Source organism: Choloepus didactylus, chromosome 7, assembly GCF_015220235.1.
Source record: "Choloepus didactylus isolate mChoDid1 chromosome 7, mChoDid1.pri, whole genome shotgun sequence".
In the NCBI taxonomy this organism is placed as follows: Eukaryota; Metazoa; Chordata; class Mammalia; order Pilosa; family Megalonychidae; genus Choloepus; species Choloepus didactylus.
The window spans coordinates 32,287,999-32,305,226 of NC_051313.1; the positions used below are offsets into that span (position 1 = coordinate 32,287,999).

Consider the following 17,228-nt stretch of genomic DNA (forward strand, 5'->3'; position numbering starts at 1 on the left):
CCCTGAGATGGAAGGATGGGTGGCACGTACGAGGAAAAGCAGGAAGGTCAGGGTGGCTGGAGTGAAGTGGTAGAAAGCAGATCAGGAAGGCCTTATTGGCCCTTGTCTCTGAATGGGATGGACGGATATTGGAGAGTTTTGGATATAAGGGAGATGTGATTTGACTTAGGCTTTAAAAAGATCATTTGGATGTTGAGTGTCAGACACTGGAGGATGGGAGTGAGCAGGGAAGCAGGTGGTTATTTCAATTAACCAGGCAAGAGAGGATGATGGCTTAGAGCAGGGTGGTATCAAAGAAGGTGATGAAAAGTGATTGATTCTGTGTTTCTTTTGGAGGTTTTTGAAGATGGCTTGGATATGGGGTGTGAGAGAAAGATTAAGATTTTTGACCTGAGCATGAGGAAAAAAGGAAGTTGACATTTACTGAGATTCAGAAGACTGCAGGGGGAATGATTCATTTTGAGGGGTGGGGTGGCAATCAGAGCTTTGGTTTGGGAGATTCTGAGAGGATTATCAGAGATCTAAGGGGGATGTTGAGTATGCGGTTGGAGAGAATCCCTTAGAGAGGGGTTCAGGCTGGTGAGTCATCAGTCTATAGATGAAGCTGAGAGTAGCCTCAAGATTGGTTAAGCAAAATCAGAGGTATGTATTAATAACAGAGGAAGTTCAAGGACTGAGGCTAAAATCACTCTAATGTTTAGAGGTTAGGGAGCTGAAGAGCAACTACTAAAGAAGACAGAGAAGGAAGGGCCAGAAAAGTAGTGGAAAAATCAAGAGAGAGTGGATCCCTGGAAGCCAAGTGAACAAAGTATCTTGAGAAGAAGGGAATTATGAACTGGGTCAAATACTATTGTCAGATGGGGTAACCATACATCCTAGTTTGCCTGTATGGTCCCAGTTTATGCCTTTGTCCTGGAGTAACTACCAGGGTCCCTTTCATTCTCAAAATGATCCTGTTCAGGCTATAAGTTATATGGTCAACTGTGGTTCTCTGGGGAGCAACTAATTGATAACCTCCAGCTGCCATATCTTCATTCATTGTGACACTCATGCCAGGCACACATCCCCTTGGCTGTTCCCAGCCAATGAATGAGCACACAGGGATGCTAGAAATGGGTTATTCCTGTCTGGCATGGAAATCCTCTAACAGGCAATTTTGGCATCAGTTTGACTGAAACTTTCCCAGAACTGCACTGTAATCTGAAGCTCTTCCTATCCATTCCTTCTTCCCCTCTCTCCTTTTACAGGGGTCAGACCTGCTTTGCAGTCTGAAGGTTCTCCTTGCCTGCTCCTGCTCCCTCCATTTATCCTTCTCTGTCATTTTCCAGGATAAATCTCTTGCACATCAAATCCATCTTGGTGTCTGTTTCTTGGAGGCCTTTAACCAATACAAATAATACCAGGAGTGGTCCAAGAAAACAGGTAGCAAGATAGGGCTTTAGGTCTGGAACATTCACCATTCAGTGGCTAAGAAGAACTAATCCTTAGTGGTGCGTGGGCCACAGATCCTCCCAGGCACAAGACAGAAGCCCAAATCCTAAAGATTTCAACAGTGTTGACCCAGGAAAATGTTCTGGTGGAGGGGTACACTCTTGCCAATGCATTCAGGTATTTGAAAGTTATGGAGGGACTACTGCCAACAGTGGAGTTGACTGGTTGTTACTAGGTTGTACTGATCACTTGTAGAGCGATAAAGAGAAGTGAAGGTTGGTAATGGGCTCATGTAGGAGAGGCTCTCACAGAGCTGGGCTTCTTAATATCCCTAGGCAAGATGGAGCCCTGAAATACTAGAGGCAGGTGACTGCACTTGACATCAGAAGTCAAGGTACCAAAATCACCACAATAATGGAGAGGCAATCAAAAGGGCTTGACCATACCGAGTTGTGGAGGTGGTTAATAAAGCATGTTGTCCTTAGGACAAACTAAGTGGGCGGCCAAGGCTTAAAATCTACAACGAGGAGAAGGCAAAAACAGAGGGGCAGGAGGCTGATGGTGGTCATTCCAATAAAGATCATGAAGCTTCCAAATTATAAGGGTAAGTGTAATATTTTTTCTGGTCGCAAATTATACTCAGAGACTAAACTATGCACTTCAAAAATAAATGCTGGTAAGAAAAATTTCTCATCAGAAACTAGATCATTAGAATCATGCAAATATTGATTAGGAATAAAAAAATGTTAATTTTTTTAGTTTTGTTTTCCAAGGTTTAGCTGGCTTTTAACCTAAATTTCTTGTATGTAATGACACTTAATATTTATTCATTTTTGCTTTTTGATAAGAAATGGAAATGATAATAGAAGAGGTTAGCTTGAGCAAAATTTCTTTAGCCATTTTAAAAATACTGGGAGATAAAAAGAAGTAGAGCTTACTAGGAGACTCTAAGAACAAAATTAAGGAATAAGAAATATGATGCTGCTATTTTCCTAGGTGAAACAAATGCAAATGCAATCCAGTAAGCCAGAAGAAATCTGCATGTCTTAATTTTTTTAAGAAGAGCTTAATTCCATAAGAGTACACTGGAAAACTCATTAAAAATACTCTAATTTGGGACAGACAGGACACTATTGTGGAGAACTTTAGATTTTTCTTGTTGGGGTAACCTTGTTTTTAAAAGTGAAGAATTCCAAATGAAGGGTTAAATGTTTTACTAAAGTATTAATATTCATTTTAGGCAATTACATATATATATAATATATATATATTTCACTAAAGGTTAAACATTAATTCTCCAGCAAAGTATTCTACTCTTTCCCCCTAATGAAGAATTTGGCTATTTTCTTGAAGTGCGCTTGAAGTAGCAGAATCGCCTCTGCTAATGCTCAGTGGTAGCCCTTTGCCTGGACTTGTGTTTGCTGAACTAGAGGTCAGGGCCCGAAACAACTGTGAGCTGTTCTTGGAGGCTGCCTTGCCTTTTTAGGTTATGAGGGTCTCTCTGTATTTAGGATACTATGATTGACAACTCCACTCCAGCTCCAATTAGCACCCTATAATTTATTAGCTTCTGCTTTCAGATTATGCATTAACTTCACAAATATTTCAACCATGGAAACAGTAGCTATCAAGTGTCTTTTTCATGATCTAGCCCTCTGAGGCCAGAGTTAAATACAAGGAAATAGCAGTATAGTTGATCTGTCAAGTGAAAATAATCATTTGTTCCTGTGCCTGCCTGAAGGCCCCATGTCTGCTTTCTCTTTAGGCTTGCTTCAAGGGTGTGGCTGTGTGTGACATACTGGCGAACAGTTTCTAATGTGTGTATAATTTATTTGTATTATTAGAGTTTAATCTATTTATGGGAATTGAGGGAGAGCCCCTGTACAGGAAATGTGCAATTTATGTTTGCTTAACCCTGATCCTTGTGTAAATGGCAAAACTTCAGTTACATACAAACAGCAACTGTGATAATGCTACTGTCTTTAGGACATTTACTCCTTTATTCCAGATTTTAGGAATATATAGGAAGTCCTAAAATTATAGCAAGGAAGGATGCAATATACAGAGCAAAGGCCTTGACATGTACAAGCAAATTGTGAACTATTTACATGCAAATTGTCAACAAACTGTTAAAGCAATTGTTTAAAGGAATCTTACATTTTTCAGTTCCATTCATTTCCAAAGGTTTTTCAAATATCTTTCAATTACTCTTCCATGCTTTGACACCAACCTAATGAAGAGCATTAACAAAGGCAATTTATGGAAATGGCATTTATATGGAAAGCAGTTTGTCTAAGTTTTATTTTTTTTTTTTCTTATACCTCCAAAGTAACCCATCACCAAGTGCTTACAAAAAGAGCTTCTTTGTTTATTTTGATAGAATGTGTATTGGTACAAGCACATCAGTGCAGAGTTTGTGATTCTAATCAAAACAGAGGTTACAGTTCCCCTAAGAATTGTTACCCTAGATGCAAAAGGGCACAGAAAATACAGTACTTACCCAGAAGGAGTGGCAAGAGAAGCTTCCAGTCAGGGAGTCTGAATCTCAATATCCATCACCTCTACCCTCCTTCCCATCCAAGCCCCAATCAATCTTAAGTCATTGCTATAATTTGCCACACATTGAACTTCAAAGGGGAAATGAGAAGGGATGGCAACTCGTATTAAACTAAAGGAGTAGAACAGATAGAGTTCCCTGTAGCTGGATGACGGAGTTCTCAGCCAGGGGCAATCGGCAAAAGGATTACTTGGTGGCGTAGAGCTGTCTCTCCCCTTTTCATCACCTCTCCCCCAGCTTAGGCCAAGTGCAAAAGGAAAGCTGTGGGTGAGGACACCAGTGCCAAGGGATATGATTAGAGGAGAATCTGGCCATTCTCTCAGAGACCCCCAACCAGCTATAATACATGCTTGCCTTTTCTCAGGCCATTGCTCATGTCCTTGAATATCATCTTTTCAATTGCTAGGGCCTTCTCTAATCTGCGTGGTTTAACTAATATTAGCAAGGCAGGTGTGGGAGTTCATATTTTGCATGACTTGGTGGGCCTAAAGAATGTTAGGACTATCAGTCCACCAAAGTTTTCATTGATGCTTGCTTTACACAGAACCAAATCACTAGAGTCCCAGTTCATCTCACATTTCTACTTTAGGAAGGTATAAAATGGAGGGAGATGCTCTGCTTTGTGTGTCATACGAGCCAGGGTACTGGAACCTGGCTCATCCATCTGGACGGTCTGTTCAGGACTGCCTCAAAGGCCAGTTCCAGTGAATGAGTCTCTCACCAGCAACCTGATATTCAGGTCAGATGCAGCTCGGGAGAGAGGTTTCAGTAATCAGAACCTCATGGCTGGGAAACACTCCCCATGGGTTCTGATCATAAATCTTGTGATCACAGAGCTTGTGTCCCACCTAACACAGGTGGGGCACAGGTAAAGAGCCTCTTCTGGTGGTGAATGGAGAAGATATCTAGCACAGAACACTCTGCTCTGCTTTCCTCTTCAACTTCATGTTCAGTGGCAAATTCTGAACAGCTCAATGGGAACTTAATGAATTTTATTTATGCTTGTATATACCAGAGATTCATGCCAGTGGAACATGGATTAAAAAAACCAACAGAGAAGTCCAAAGTTAACTTTAGTTATTGCTTCAATGTCCAAAACTCAGCCTAACTCTTACATGACTTGATTCGATTGGGTGTGAAGAACCTCAGAGAAGTGAAGGCTTTTAATATTGAAAGTAATTAATAACAGATGTAATAACAGGTTTTTTTTTCCTAGAGCAATAAATAAATCTGTATCTGGCTGATGGTCTATAGGTAATGCCATTTGATGAAGGGGTTTGGACAATGGCCCATGATAGTTCCTTTGAGACCTGGGATTCTGTAAGTTCTACAAAGTTTCGGTCTTTGCTTCCTTACCTCTTTTATGTTCCTTACCCATCAATTGTGGTGGAGCAAATAAGTCCAAAGATGACCAGTACCAAGACAAACCAGAGCCAGACAGGAAGTTATGGCTGTGGATGAGCATGCAGGTGCTGCACCCAGACCCAAAATGCCCCCTGTGTTTGCCTCCTGGCTCTGCCACTGACAAGCTATGTGACTGGACAAATTCTTTCCCCTCTGTGTGCCTCTGTTTGCTCATAGGTAGAAGGGGATCAACATAATCAATATCATACAGAATTGTTTTGAGGCTTAAATGGGTTAACCTGTATCAAATCCTCAGATCACTGCTTGGTGCATGATACACAATAAACATTTGTCATTATTATTGTCATCACAGCATAATTGTATGATACCTTCCACCTGTGCAAAAATGATAATGTCAGTCTTATGATGATCTATTTACTTTCCCAAGATGAAAGAAAGAGGAGATGGATGACTCCACTAAGCTCATGTTCTGAGTAAGACTCCTTAACTGCCCCCCCCAACTCTTGAGACTATTATCCAAGATAAATTATATGTGCCGCTCATGTTATGATGAAGGTCAAGATTTGGATGAATATTTTTATGCTTCAACAATGTACAAGGGCAATTTAAACAAAACACAAAATCTGTCTCTTGGGCACTTTAGTGAAATAACACAAAAACTTGTGGCATCAATAAAACAGAGATAATCTATTAATTTCTTAACAATAATCTCTTTTTTGTCTAAGTGGTAGATTTCTTAGCAAAGCTTATTAAAATATAAAATAACAGATATTTCAAAAACATGCTTTAACAGCTGATTCCACTTTGTCTAAAGAGTCTAGAATTCAAGAAGTAATAATAATTCCCTCCTGCAGAAGAATCTGTCTGATAGAATAGTCTACAGGTAGTTCTTTCTGTATGGTCTCTGCTTCTAAGTTGCTGAATGCTAACAGACAAGCCCTTGGCTTCTCTGGGCCATGATTTTCTCTTCTGTAAAATAGAGGGATGATACCTAACATCTTATCTCTGGTGTTGCTGGGAGGTGAAAAGGAGCTAACAGATCTCATAGCATAGCAAACACTTTGGAAAAACAGCAGCACTATATATAAATGCAAGTAATATTACCTACTGACATCAGAAATCATTTTATTCTACTAGAGAAATACTTAGACATTTATTGTCCTTTTCTGAAAGAACACAGTGAACTTGTAGTAAACAGACATCTTTAATGTTTGTTTCTTCTTCCTCATCACCTTCAGCTTTGTTCACACACAAGCCCCTTCCCTTGCCCCCCACACAAAAGGACCAAATCAGAACCATAGAGACTGAAAAAAATATCTGAGGTATTTGAGACTCCATGGGCATTTCCTTCCCTTGTGTCAAGTCCTAGTTCTTCTCCATGGAGCTATTTGAGGTCTCTTGTTACTTTCTTCATCCAGAGGTGGATAGAGGGAGGGAAAGAATTTGTGGAAGAGAAAGCAGTGGAGGGTTTCTTCTTTCATCATAAAATGTTCCTTGTAAAAAATATGATATATATATATTAAAATATATCCAGTGCAATTACAATTGTTGTGCCAAACACTGGGAAGTGCCACCTTGGTCGATGTATTTCTGGAGTTTTAAACAGTTGTCCTACAACAGCTGCATTTCAGTAAGACTTGGGCAGGTGGTTTCAGATAAGCCACTTGCCACTCACATTCAGGCTGAGGCTTCCATTCATAGGCCACAGGAAAAAGTGGGTCTTTGTGTCTGGAGTGTGTTGTTGAGAGGAAGTGGGCAGGAGAGCTGGAGGCTACACAGTGAGGAAGAAGGACTTGGCTTCTTTTTACTTCTCGACCACAGTCTTAGAAGCAAATACAAATACCTGTTTTAAGGTCTGAAGATACTGACATCAGTAGTGCTATTATCGCACCACTTAATGAAATAATTCACATCAGCATAAAAAATATTCACACCGAAAAGTCTTTATCTGTCCCCCTTTCCAAGAAAGCTTATGATAACACATCACCTGACTAAGGGATCTCACCACAGATATTTCCAGTGAGTTGGCCAAAAGTCGTTAAACATAATTCAGAGTTTTTGGATCTGTTCTTTGGACATAAGGCGACAGATCTGTGGATGTGTTTTTTTGGTTTTCCCAATACACCAAGAAGTGTGACGTCTCCGCCTTTCCCCATGTCCTCATCCATGAAGTGGGAGACACAGATGCTAAGCCTCCATGGCTGGTCAGAAAGGCAGGGGAAGGGGAAACCCTGGGTCAGCGGATCAGCTCAGGAGGGACGCACCACAGAGGGAATAACGACGAGCTGCAAACCAAGATCAGAAGCTGTTACAAACCAACTCGATTTCAGCTCTGCGCGTCCCCAATCACACTACGTAGAGACCTACGGGGAACAAGGTGGGCTGTCTAAAACCAGTACAGATCCTTGCTTTTGTCCTGAGGCTGCAAACCTGAAAACAGAGAAAATAAAACAGAGAGGAGAGAGAAAAAAAAAAGAAAGAGAGGGAGAGAGAGAAGAGGTGGGGGAGGGAAGGCACAAGATATTTAAGGAAAGAAAAACACTGTTTTATTGTGAAAGTCAGATTTATCTAGGAGCGGGTGAAAGTAAAAGCAAAGCAAATGGAAATACCAAGTCTTAATCCGAAGGAAGGGAGCAGTGGGCAAGACTACAGGGCAATGATTGCATTTATTATATAATCTTTTTCCATTTGCACTAAAAAGAAATAAAAGAAAGCAAGCCAACAAACCCTTATTTGAAGGCACCTTTCAAATTCTACTCTTAAATCAGAGCCCTAACATCATCATTTAAATCATATTCTTAAGTAAGTTTTACGTTTTTAAGAGACCTACTTAATTTGGCCATTAAGCTGACATAAGAGTCACGTTTTTCTTTGCTTATATCTGTCACCTAGTGACAAGACTCCAAACTGCAGAGGCTTTTAAATTACACTCTCAGCAGGTATTCTAGATCAGCGCTGTCCAATAGAAATACAATGGAAACCACATATCTAATTTTAATTTTAGTTCTAGCAGCGACACTGAAACAAAGTTAGAAACAGGTGAAATTACATATTTTATTTAACCCGATATAGCCGCTCTTCCATAAACTGAACATACTTCAACATGCAATCAATATAAAAATGTGAATGAGATAAAATCTGCATTCTTTTTTGTACAAAGTGTTGGAACTCAGGGTGTATTACACACTTACAGCACATGTCAATTCGATCTAGTCACATTTCAAGTGCTCAATAGCCACATGTGGCTAGTGGCTACAGTACTGAACAGCGCAGAGCTAGAACCTTTTCCCAAATTTGATTAATAATAATAAAAAAAATCGTCCGCAATATTTAAGTCAGACTGAGCAGGCTCTTACTTTCTCACCCCTCCCACACCGATGGCACAGTGTCATCTATCTGCTGAAACACAATCCCGCCATGCAGACCCTCGGGTCCCAGGGTCGCAAGGGTCTCAAAAGCAAACTAAGAGGGTCGGGCATAGGGTAGGGGTAGCCCAGAGGAGACGGGTTCCCTCCTTCGCTTACCTGAGTCCACGCTGAGGCCCAGGCCCGGTGTCACGTCCCCCGCGGGACTTGTGAAGGGGCCCCCGGGCGCCGCCCAGGCGGCGCCAGCAGGCTCGCCCTTGGCCGAGAGCTCGCAGGGTGGGCTGCGGGGCGCGGACTGCGGAGCGGGCGCGAGGCGGCCGGGGCGCCCCGTGGCGGCGGGCATCAGCAGCGGCGCGTAGCGCGGGTCGAAGTGCGGGGCGTACACCTCATGCACTGCGGCGGGCCGCGGGTAGGAGGCGGCCTGGGCACCGAGGGCACCGCCCAGTGCGTACGGGTGGTGCGGGTGCGCATGGTGCGGGTGCGCGTGGGGCCACGGCTCGGCAGCGCCCTGGTGCAGGTGGCCGTGCAGCGCAGCCGGCGAGTAGGGGTCCGCGGCGGCGAAGGGCAGCTCCGAGTGCGCGGCGGCGAGCGGGCTGCTCAATGGCGCGGCCACCGGCGCCGGGTACGCGCTGTTCCAGAAGGAAGCGGGGAAACTGCGCTGGCTCATCGGGAAGGAGCCGTCTGCAGGCCGCGGAGAAGAGGGGAAAAAAGCAAGAAAGGAGCGCATCACCGTCGGCGGAGGGAGGCTCGCTTCCTTGGTTTTGGCAGACGCGTCCCCAGTGAGGAACCCGGGGATGGACGGGAGAGGAAGGGCGGAGAGACCGCCCTCACCCCCGCCCAAGGTTTCGGGCCCGAGCATCCCCGGCTCCGGCTCCGGCTCAGCTCTCTCGACGGCCTCGAAGCAGACACGGCCTCCCTTCTCCAGCCCGCAGCTTCTCCTCAAGCTAAAGATGCCTCTTGGTCGGCCTCCTAGTGATCTCACTTCCCCCTCTCGCGTTTCAGCTTCCCTTGCTCCGGAAAACGTGCCTCTCCAGGGCCTCTGATACACTGGAAGTCCATTGGCATATTTCAAAGTCTTGCTATTATTAGCCCCCTTTCTAGAAACCTTTTTACAATTTTTTTTTCCCCAAGAACTCAAGCAAAAAAGTAGACATATTAAAAGGGAAGCTGTATTATTTTCACAAAGGCATGAAGGAAAAAGACTTTTATGTTGTTTCAATTAACAAATACTCTGCATCAGAAATTCCTGGATCTCCAAGAATTATTATTATGGTCAGTATCTGTGTTGATCCCTCGTGCCTCGTATTATTTTAAGAAAACAGCATTTAGATGGAATTTGTTGCCTTTGGTAGAGAGGAAGGGAAAGAAAGACATTTAATTCAAGGAGCCTTTACTGAGCACCTGCTATGGGGAAGGCTTCTGCACCATATACCAGAATTTAAAAGGCTTTAAAAAATGCATTCCAAGTTGTGAACTTCTTGTTTTTAAAAAAGCTTCTGCAACTGGAAAATAAAAAGAGCATTCTGCGTTCAAATCTAATGTCTTTGTATCTTGTCTAGGCAAGGCTTGTGCCAACTGTCAGAATAAAAAAAGGGGGGGCATCATTTCCAACATATAATACTTATTTTCTTTCCCTTTCTTTTTTCTTTTTTTCTTTCTACAACAAAGTCTTCATTTCTCAGCATTTCACACCCAAACTCTAAGTTTAGTGAGAAAGGTAACCAAATAGCTATCTCCACCATGTCTTGTTAAAAGAGAGAGGTTGAGATTTGGCTTCAGAATACAGGGGAGATTTAGTTGACCTTCCAAGAAATCATTGTCCCAGGGTAGCATAAAGCAGTGCCTTGTGGGAAGGGGTAGAAAAACAGAGGATGGGTTTTAGGAAAATCCTTAGGATGCTTTGGCTGTTTTTTTTTTTTTTGTTTGTTTCCTTGTTACTCTACTTGAAAATACTTTGCTTCAAGTTTTCTCAAGTACTTGGAATCTGGCAAACGGCACACATAGGTTTTAGAAGACATTCTCCAGCAGATTCTGCCTGCAGTGGGGTCTAGGGGTTTTCCCTCTGGGCAAATTTTCGGTCACTGGGAAAGTGCCCTGAAGGTTGTTTGGAAGATGTTGCAAACCTCACAATTCCATAGTACATTTATATACCATTGTTATATTTGAGTCTTACAACAACCTCTGGGGGTAACTAAGAGGGCAAGCAGTCTAATTTTAGAAACCAGTAGGTAGAGCGACCTCAAGGAAATTAAGAGACTTGCCCAGGGTCATATTGCTAGAAGTGGTGGAGCCAACAAGCCAACCCAGACCTACCCAAACCAAGTGTTTTTTACAGATCACTGCTCTCCTTTGCCTCTCCAACAGGTCATGTGCTCCTGCCCTTTGTGCCTTCCTTTTCCTTAACCTCCCCAAATGCCCTCCATTTACTCCTTTTCTGACACGTAATGTTCTCTTGGCATCTCCTTGGGCCCCTATAGGTGAACCCCAGACTAAGAGGGCCGCCCATCCGCCCCTGCCCGCGGGGCCGCAGACTCACCCCGCCAGGGCCCGGAGCTCCTCGGTGCTTTGCTGCTGCTACAGCTGGGGGAGTAGCTGCTCGGCTGGCTCAGGGCCCTGCTGAAGTGCTCATCCACTACGGAGCTGATGTCTCCCTGGAAGTAGGTGAACAGGACGCAGCGGGAGTTGATGTACTCCGCCTCTGGCGGGCGGTCTTTCTCAGGGCTGCCTTCCTCCTCTTTTATACTGGCTGGGGTGTGACTGGAAAACGAGGAGCTGCCGCTGCCGCTGCTGCTGGGGCTGGCGTTGCACTCTTGGGCTTCCTGCATTTTGGAGTAATAGGCTAGTTTCTGCTCAGAGAGAGAAAGAATAGACGTCAGTTTCAAAAGAGATGGCCAGTTGGGGTCAGACCGCATATCCTTCAAGGTATCCACGGAGAACGTCGCATCTGTGCCTAAGGTTTGTGCTCAGGGCATAAAAACAGGAATGGGCTGGGACACTCAGTTCACAGGCCTCCCACCCTGCTGAGAGGCAGGTCGCCTTCGTCTGTGCCTCTGTCTCCCGATGTTGTGCGGGGCCACGGGAAAAGCTTTCCGAAAACGTTAGGGTGAAGGGCCCCGTACACACTTAAGCCGCCAGGGTATGAGTTGAGTTTAAAGGGCAGAACCGGAACTCAGGGTAGATATATTTTAAACATCAGGCTCCAAGGGTGAAGGGCACCCAAGCGTAGTTAGGGCCTGAGAATCCAGGGCAGAAGCACAAGATACAGAATTAAGCACCCTCATGATGGAGCAGGAAAATAAAGTCCACTAGAAGCAACCGGGAATGTAAGGAAGAATTGTCCCAGAAAATGTGAAGTAGTTCCTCCTAGGAAGAAGTCCTGAGAGGGTAAAATTATGGGATAATTCTGTGACTGGAGAAATGGGGATCATTTTAATAAATGAGGGCTGACATTTGTTTGCTCACCCATAAACTAGCCATTTAAAAGCATGTCTCGGTTTTTAAAACACTTTTTAAGTAAGGAAAAACCAGAGGGACTGAGCATTTCTCCCCTTACCAAGTCAACAAACACTGAGGAATCAAGAGGTAAAAAAGGAGCAGAAGGAAGAAGTTTAACATCCTGGCTGTGAGGTTGGGTTATGACGATGTAATTCTAAAACCAAATGTTAACTGCTGAGAACGTTTTCTTAGAAATGACCAAGGGACCCAATGCAGTGTTCAAGTGTTATGCAGGCAGAGATGGCCTTGAATGCTACAGATTGGGCCCGGGACAGGGAGAGAAAGGACCAAACAAACAGAAAACCAATCCACCTCTCTCCCCATGAGAGCCCCAACCTGGGGTGGAGCTCATCTCGAGGCTAGAGCCAAAACACTGGAGTTATTTAGTAATATCACCACTTCCCATCTGGCTTACAATGAGGGGCTCTGGTGATTCCTAAAATTAACATGGGGACTAAATAAATTCCATGTTGGAAAGTTTTAAAAGGGAGGAGAAGAGAAAAAAGCCCAAAGCACCTCCCCTTCCACCATTAATTCATTTCAGAATTTCCTAGTAGACATTCTGAATTTGCAAGCAAAATTAACTAAAGCATGGACCCAGGCGTCAGGGTATATTTCATTCTCCCCAAAGCAGAAATTCAGGCCCTCACCTCCGAATCCTCACCTCCGTCGGACCCCTAAGGCCTACCCCTCTTGTGTGTGATCTTGTTCTTTCCCTGGACTACTGTTCTCAGTTTCTGCTACCTCAGCTGAGAAAATGGAAAGAAAAACTGTTCCACCAGACGCAGCCCGGAGAAAAGAGAAATCGGCAGGATAAAAGGAAACATGAATTTGCGAAACAGGACTAGGGTGGTCTTAAAAATGGACTTGTCTGAGGCAAGGCTACTCGGGCTCGAGAAAAGCGAAGCGCGCTTCTGCCGGATCATCATATCCCAATAATATTCACCAGAACTTTTCAAAACGAAGATTACAAAACCAATGCGCTCTGCCAGGGGCTCTTTGTAAGGAATTTGATGGTTGTGGATTTAATTGGCCTGATAGCCAAAGAATTGAAACGGAAAAGAAATTATTCCTTAGATAACCCAAGAAACGTGGGTCTTTGCATCTCAGACAAAACGATAGAGACAGGCGTTTGCTTCTGTCTTGTCAGTCTCACCTTTAAGACCAATATTTGTTTTTTTCTGCGTGGGCTTTGGCCGCACGTCGCCGCACCGGACTCGAAAGAACCAAGAGTCTAATGGACTCGAAGAAGAAACTACAGCCCGCGCCAGCCTCATCCGATTATTCCCGGGAAGCCCCGGGTGCGCATTAGCAGGGTTTAGCTGCTTCCGAGAGGCAAACGGGAGAGATAAAGGGGTTAGCTAATTGCACAACCAACCCGGTGGCAGCGCGCGCAATCCCGCATCCGGGCAGCGCCACAGACCTCGGGGTAAGGAGGGGCTGGGGAAGTGGGGAACGCGCAGCTGTCCCCGAAGCTCCGGCCGGAAGCAGACACATACCTGGTGATAGGGGGTGTAGGCGGCTGCGAAGTAAGGCTGCGGAGGACCATAGACTTGGTACATAACATCCAGACAGCTCATGGCTCCCCACAGCGGAGACGGCTAGGTGTTTTATCATCAACTCTCGTACCGCGGAGCGCAGGGATGCTGCATGGACAGCGTTCAGAGCCGAGCTCCCGAGTCATCGGCGGCGCAGCGAGGGGCAGCGCGCTCCGCGGCTCGGGATCCCGCTCGCTCACTCCCCTCTCGCCCCTGCAATTCTCGTCCCGGCCGCGCTCGGGGACAGAAGCGCCCGGGCTCCCGCTAGTGGACATTTAAACCCCACGGCCCGCGGGCGTGCTGACGCCATGCAGAGGCCGCGAAGGGGGGGCGGCGGCGAGGGGCGGGGACCCGGGCCAATGGGGAGCTAGAAACGCGGGTCCCAAGGGCCGCGGGTGTGTTTCTCCCGGCCCCCCTGCGCCGCGCGGGTGACCCCCAGTGCCGCGAACTGCGCGGCCTGGAGCCTGGAGTTAGAGACTACGCACCGCGAGGAGTAAGGGTTTCCCAGGCTGAAACAGGACACACACACACACACGGAGAGAGGGGGAAAATGTGGGCTCTTACACCCTGAGAAAGTTGGTGTGTTGTGAACGGTCTCGTGAGAGAGCCCCGGCTCCACACTGGAGTGACTGTGTGTGTGTGTGTGTGTGTGTGTGTGTATGTGCGTGTGTCCGGGGATGGCGAGGTGGGGCACCGTCTCTGCTCTCGGGTCCTGGTGATGTGCCCTGGGGCACGTCGCTGTCCCCAGGAATTCCCGAGAGCAGCCGAATAGTCGCAGGCTGGATGTCCATGGAGTCCGGGGACTCCTCCCGGGTGCGGAAGGGCTCCTTCTGCGGGGAAAGGCCCACGGGCTGAGCCAGTAATCGCTGCCCTGATCCACCGCCTTTGCGCCCCCTCCGGAACCCGTCTTCCTGCTGCCGGCTTCCCGCACCCTATTCCGTCCTTTTGGGCCTTTCCCTTCTGTCCTCTTGGGTCCGATCCCGCTTTTGATTCCCTCGACCCCAACCCGCGCCATCCGCGTCGATCGCGCCCCGCCTGTGGCTCCTCCGGGTGCGAGCTGCTTTCGAGGAGTCCGGGAGGTCTTACCCAGCCCGGGCCGCCCGGCTCTCCCGGCAGGGTCTCCTCGGCTGGCATCCGTTAAGGTTTCGGTAACTTTGTGGGTCTAGGATTCGTTTGCTCTAAGAAGAGGCTTCGTAGGAATTGCAGGGGGTCGGAGAGAACATTTGCGCCCCTTCAGCTGGTAATTCAGCAGCTTCGGGTTCCTCTGTTCCTTCTAGAGCCGTGAAAGAGGATGCTCTTCAATTGTGAAACTCGCACGGCTGTTCTCTCCCCAGCCCAGGGAGCCCTCCCGGCTCTGACCTGCTTTCCGCAAAGCTCTCCATCCTCCCTGATCCTCCCCCGAACCCGCGGAGGAGGGGTGATAAACTGGAGACCTCCGTCTTTAGCGTTTAGGAATAAATCGAGGCAAGGCTCTCTACGGCTAGGTCAGGCGGCAGAAGGCCGCTATGGGGAGGCTGGCGGGCCAGACTCGGAGGACGGGGGCAGAGGTTGGGAACACTGAGGGCCCAGACACGAGGAAGACGCAGCACGGAGTACTGGTGCAAGCGAACTCTAGTTATTACCCAGTTTAAAGACAATAAAAAGGCTGGCATCGATTTTCACGCTCTAAAACACGAGGTGCGAGTAAATGCACCCTTCAAGATATAGTCGTTTTTAAAACGTGGATAATTTAAGCCAAATTGTTTATGGATTGAAGTTTTGGTTTTGCGCGATTTATAAACGGGTAAATGGCTCCATGTTCTCAGTTCGGTTTATAAATGGTGAGCCGTCCTGTGCGATTCGGGAGTTTCCCCAGTTAACCAGAATGGAATCTATTTTAACGAAAAATTAAAATTTAAAATAAAGATCGCCACCCTCCAGTCTAATTTTATGCAGACTCTTGTTGTTGGTGGTGTTTTTGTTTGTCTGTTTGTTTTTTAGGTACCAGACTGCCTTGTGGCTGAGCCCCGATGGCTCTGCAGCCCCCGACCCTCCAGGCGCACAGGTGAAGCAGAGCATCCCCTCCCACCCCCGCGGAAGTTTCCAGGAGGGAAACAACAGCTACCTGCATTCCTTCTGGGAGCAGAAGAGCTAGCCGTCACCTGAACAACGACAGTGTGCCTTCCTGGATACCCGTGGGCGTGCAAGGCCTCAGTCCCCGCACCTCCCGGGTCAGGCCTGTGGACCTCGCAGACTCAGGGTGCCCGCCGATCCCAGAACAGAACGCGGCGGGTCGGCGACGCATAGGGGGTCCCCCTCCACTGTCCACTGTCCATCCTTGGACGCAGAGGTTCTGCTTTGACCTCTTCCCGCCTAGAGCATCCCTGGGTCGGACATCCGTCTCCCGAGCGCGCTCGTTCTCCAGCATCCGACGCCGGAGCGCAGCCGGGCTGGACAGCAGGGTGCGTGGCCTTCTACGATTCGCGGGAAAAGCATCGCAAGGCCAGCACCAGATCACAGGGCTCGCCAAGGCTCGGAAAGTCGACTCTAGTCTTCGCTACCTCCCAGTAACCACCCCCTAATGCCAATAGCCGCTCACTTTGACATTTTTATTTGCCTGGCTATGGAACCAGGAGAATTTCGTTTTCCCCACAAATTCGGGAGAAATAACGGGAACCTCTCTGAATCCAGCAAGGCCTAGCAAAATGTTGCTTAGTTTTGAAAAGGATTGCAGGTGCAATCCTTTCCCACATTTTAAACGAGGAAAATGAAGAGAGATGTGACTTCAGTTGCCTAAGGCTGTTTTCTGTTCTCCCCAATCTCCCTTTAAACCGTTGTAAAATAGCTTGGTAAAGCCAAGTGAAGGTAGTAGGTGCTCAGGAATTTAAAGGAACACAGGGAATTGGGTCAGTGAGCATCAGTCATGAATTAGGAGGAAAACATTCCCCTCCCCCCTATACGAAGCAATAGAAGAAAAAGAAGCATTCCGGAGTTTTCAAACTCGCCCGAAAGATTGTAGCCTGTTCAGTCTTTATCTCTGAAAAGCTGTCCTTTACATGAGGGTGGTATTTGTCAACGATGAGACCCAGTCTTGTTTCTATTTCTGAGTCAAAAAGTAAAACATAATTTAAACACCGTCAAAGAGCTTCGAAAATGGGCTACAGGTTGAAGGAGAAAACCGGGAAAAGTCTCTCTCTCCCTTCCTCTCTTTCTCCTTGACTCTTTTCCTCGCCCCCATTTATTTTAGGGGAAGAGACTGAAAACCAGTTGTGTCCAGGAACTTGGGTCCCACGGACAAACGGATCAACACCCAGAGAGATGAACCCTTACCAATTGCAGCTAACTGCATCTAATCACTTTTAATTTCCTAATTGGGCAGAGGGAATAGCAGAGCTGTTTTTGAGAAATGAATTCCACTTTATGATAGACTCATGGCAATTTATTGAGCTGCTAGGAAACAGTTTACCATATAAAAATAAAGTTAATTCCACCAAAATT

General features: G+C 46.4%; 1 protein-coding gene across 2 annotated transcripts; it reads right to left on the reverse strand.

The window, feature by feature from the left end:
• Window positions 1–6,939: 6,939 nt before the first annotated feature.
• VGLL2 (vestigial like family member 2) lies at window positions 6,940–13,793 on the reverse strand. Of its 2 annotated transcripts, XM_037844508.1 has the most exons (4): window positions 13,713–13,793; window positions 11,255–11,564; window positions 8,878–9,399; window positions 6,940–7,638 (listed from the first exon to the last, which is right to left on the reverse strand). In XM_037844508.1, exons 1-4 carry the CDS (start codon window positions 13,791–13,793, stop codon window positions 7,598–7,600), a joined length of 954 nt encoding a protein of 317 aa, XP_037700436.1. In that variant the 3' UTR covers window positions 6,940–7,597. The 2 variants fall into 2 exon arrangements, with proteins under 2 accessions (XP_037700436.1, XP_037700438.1); XM_037844510.1 differs by lacking the exon at window positions 8,878–9,399 and having other exon boundaries at window positions 7,598–7,638.
• Between the last annotated feature and the right edge of the window lie 3,435 nt (window positions 13,794–17,228).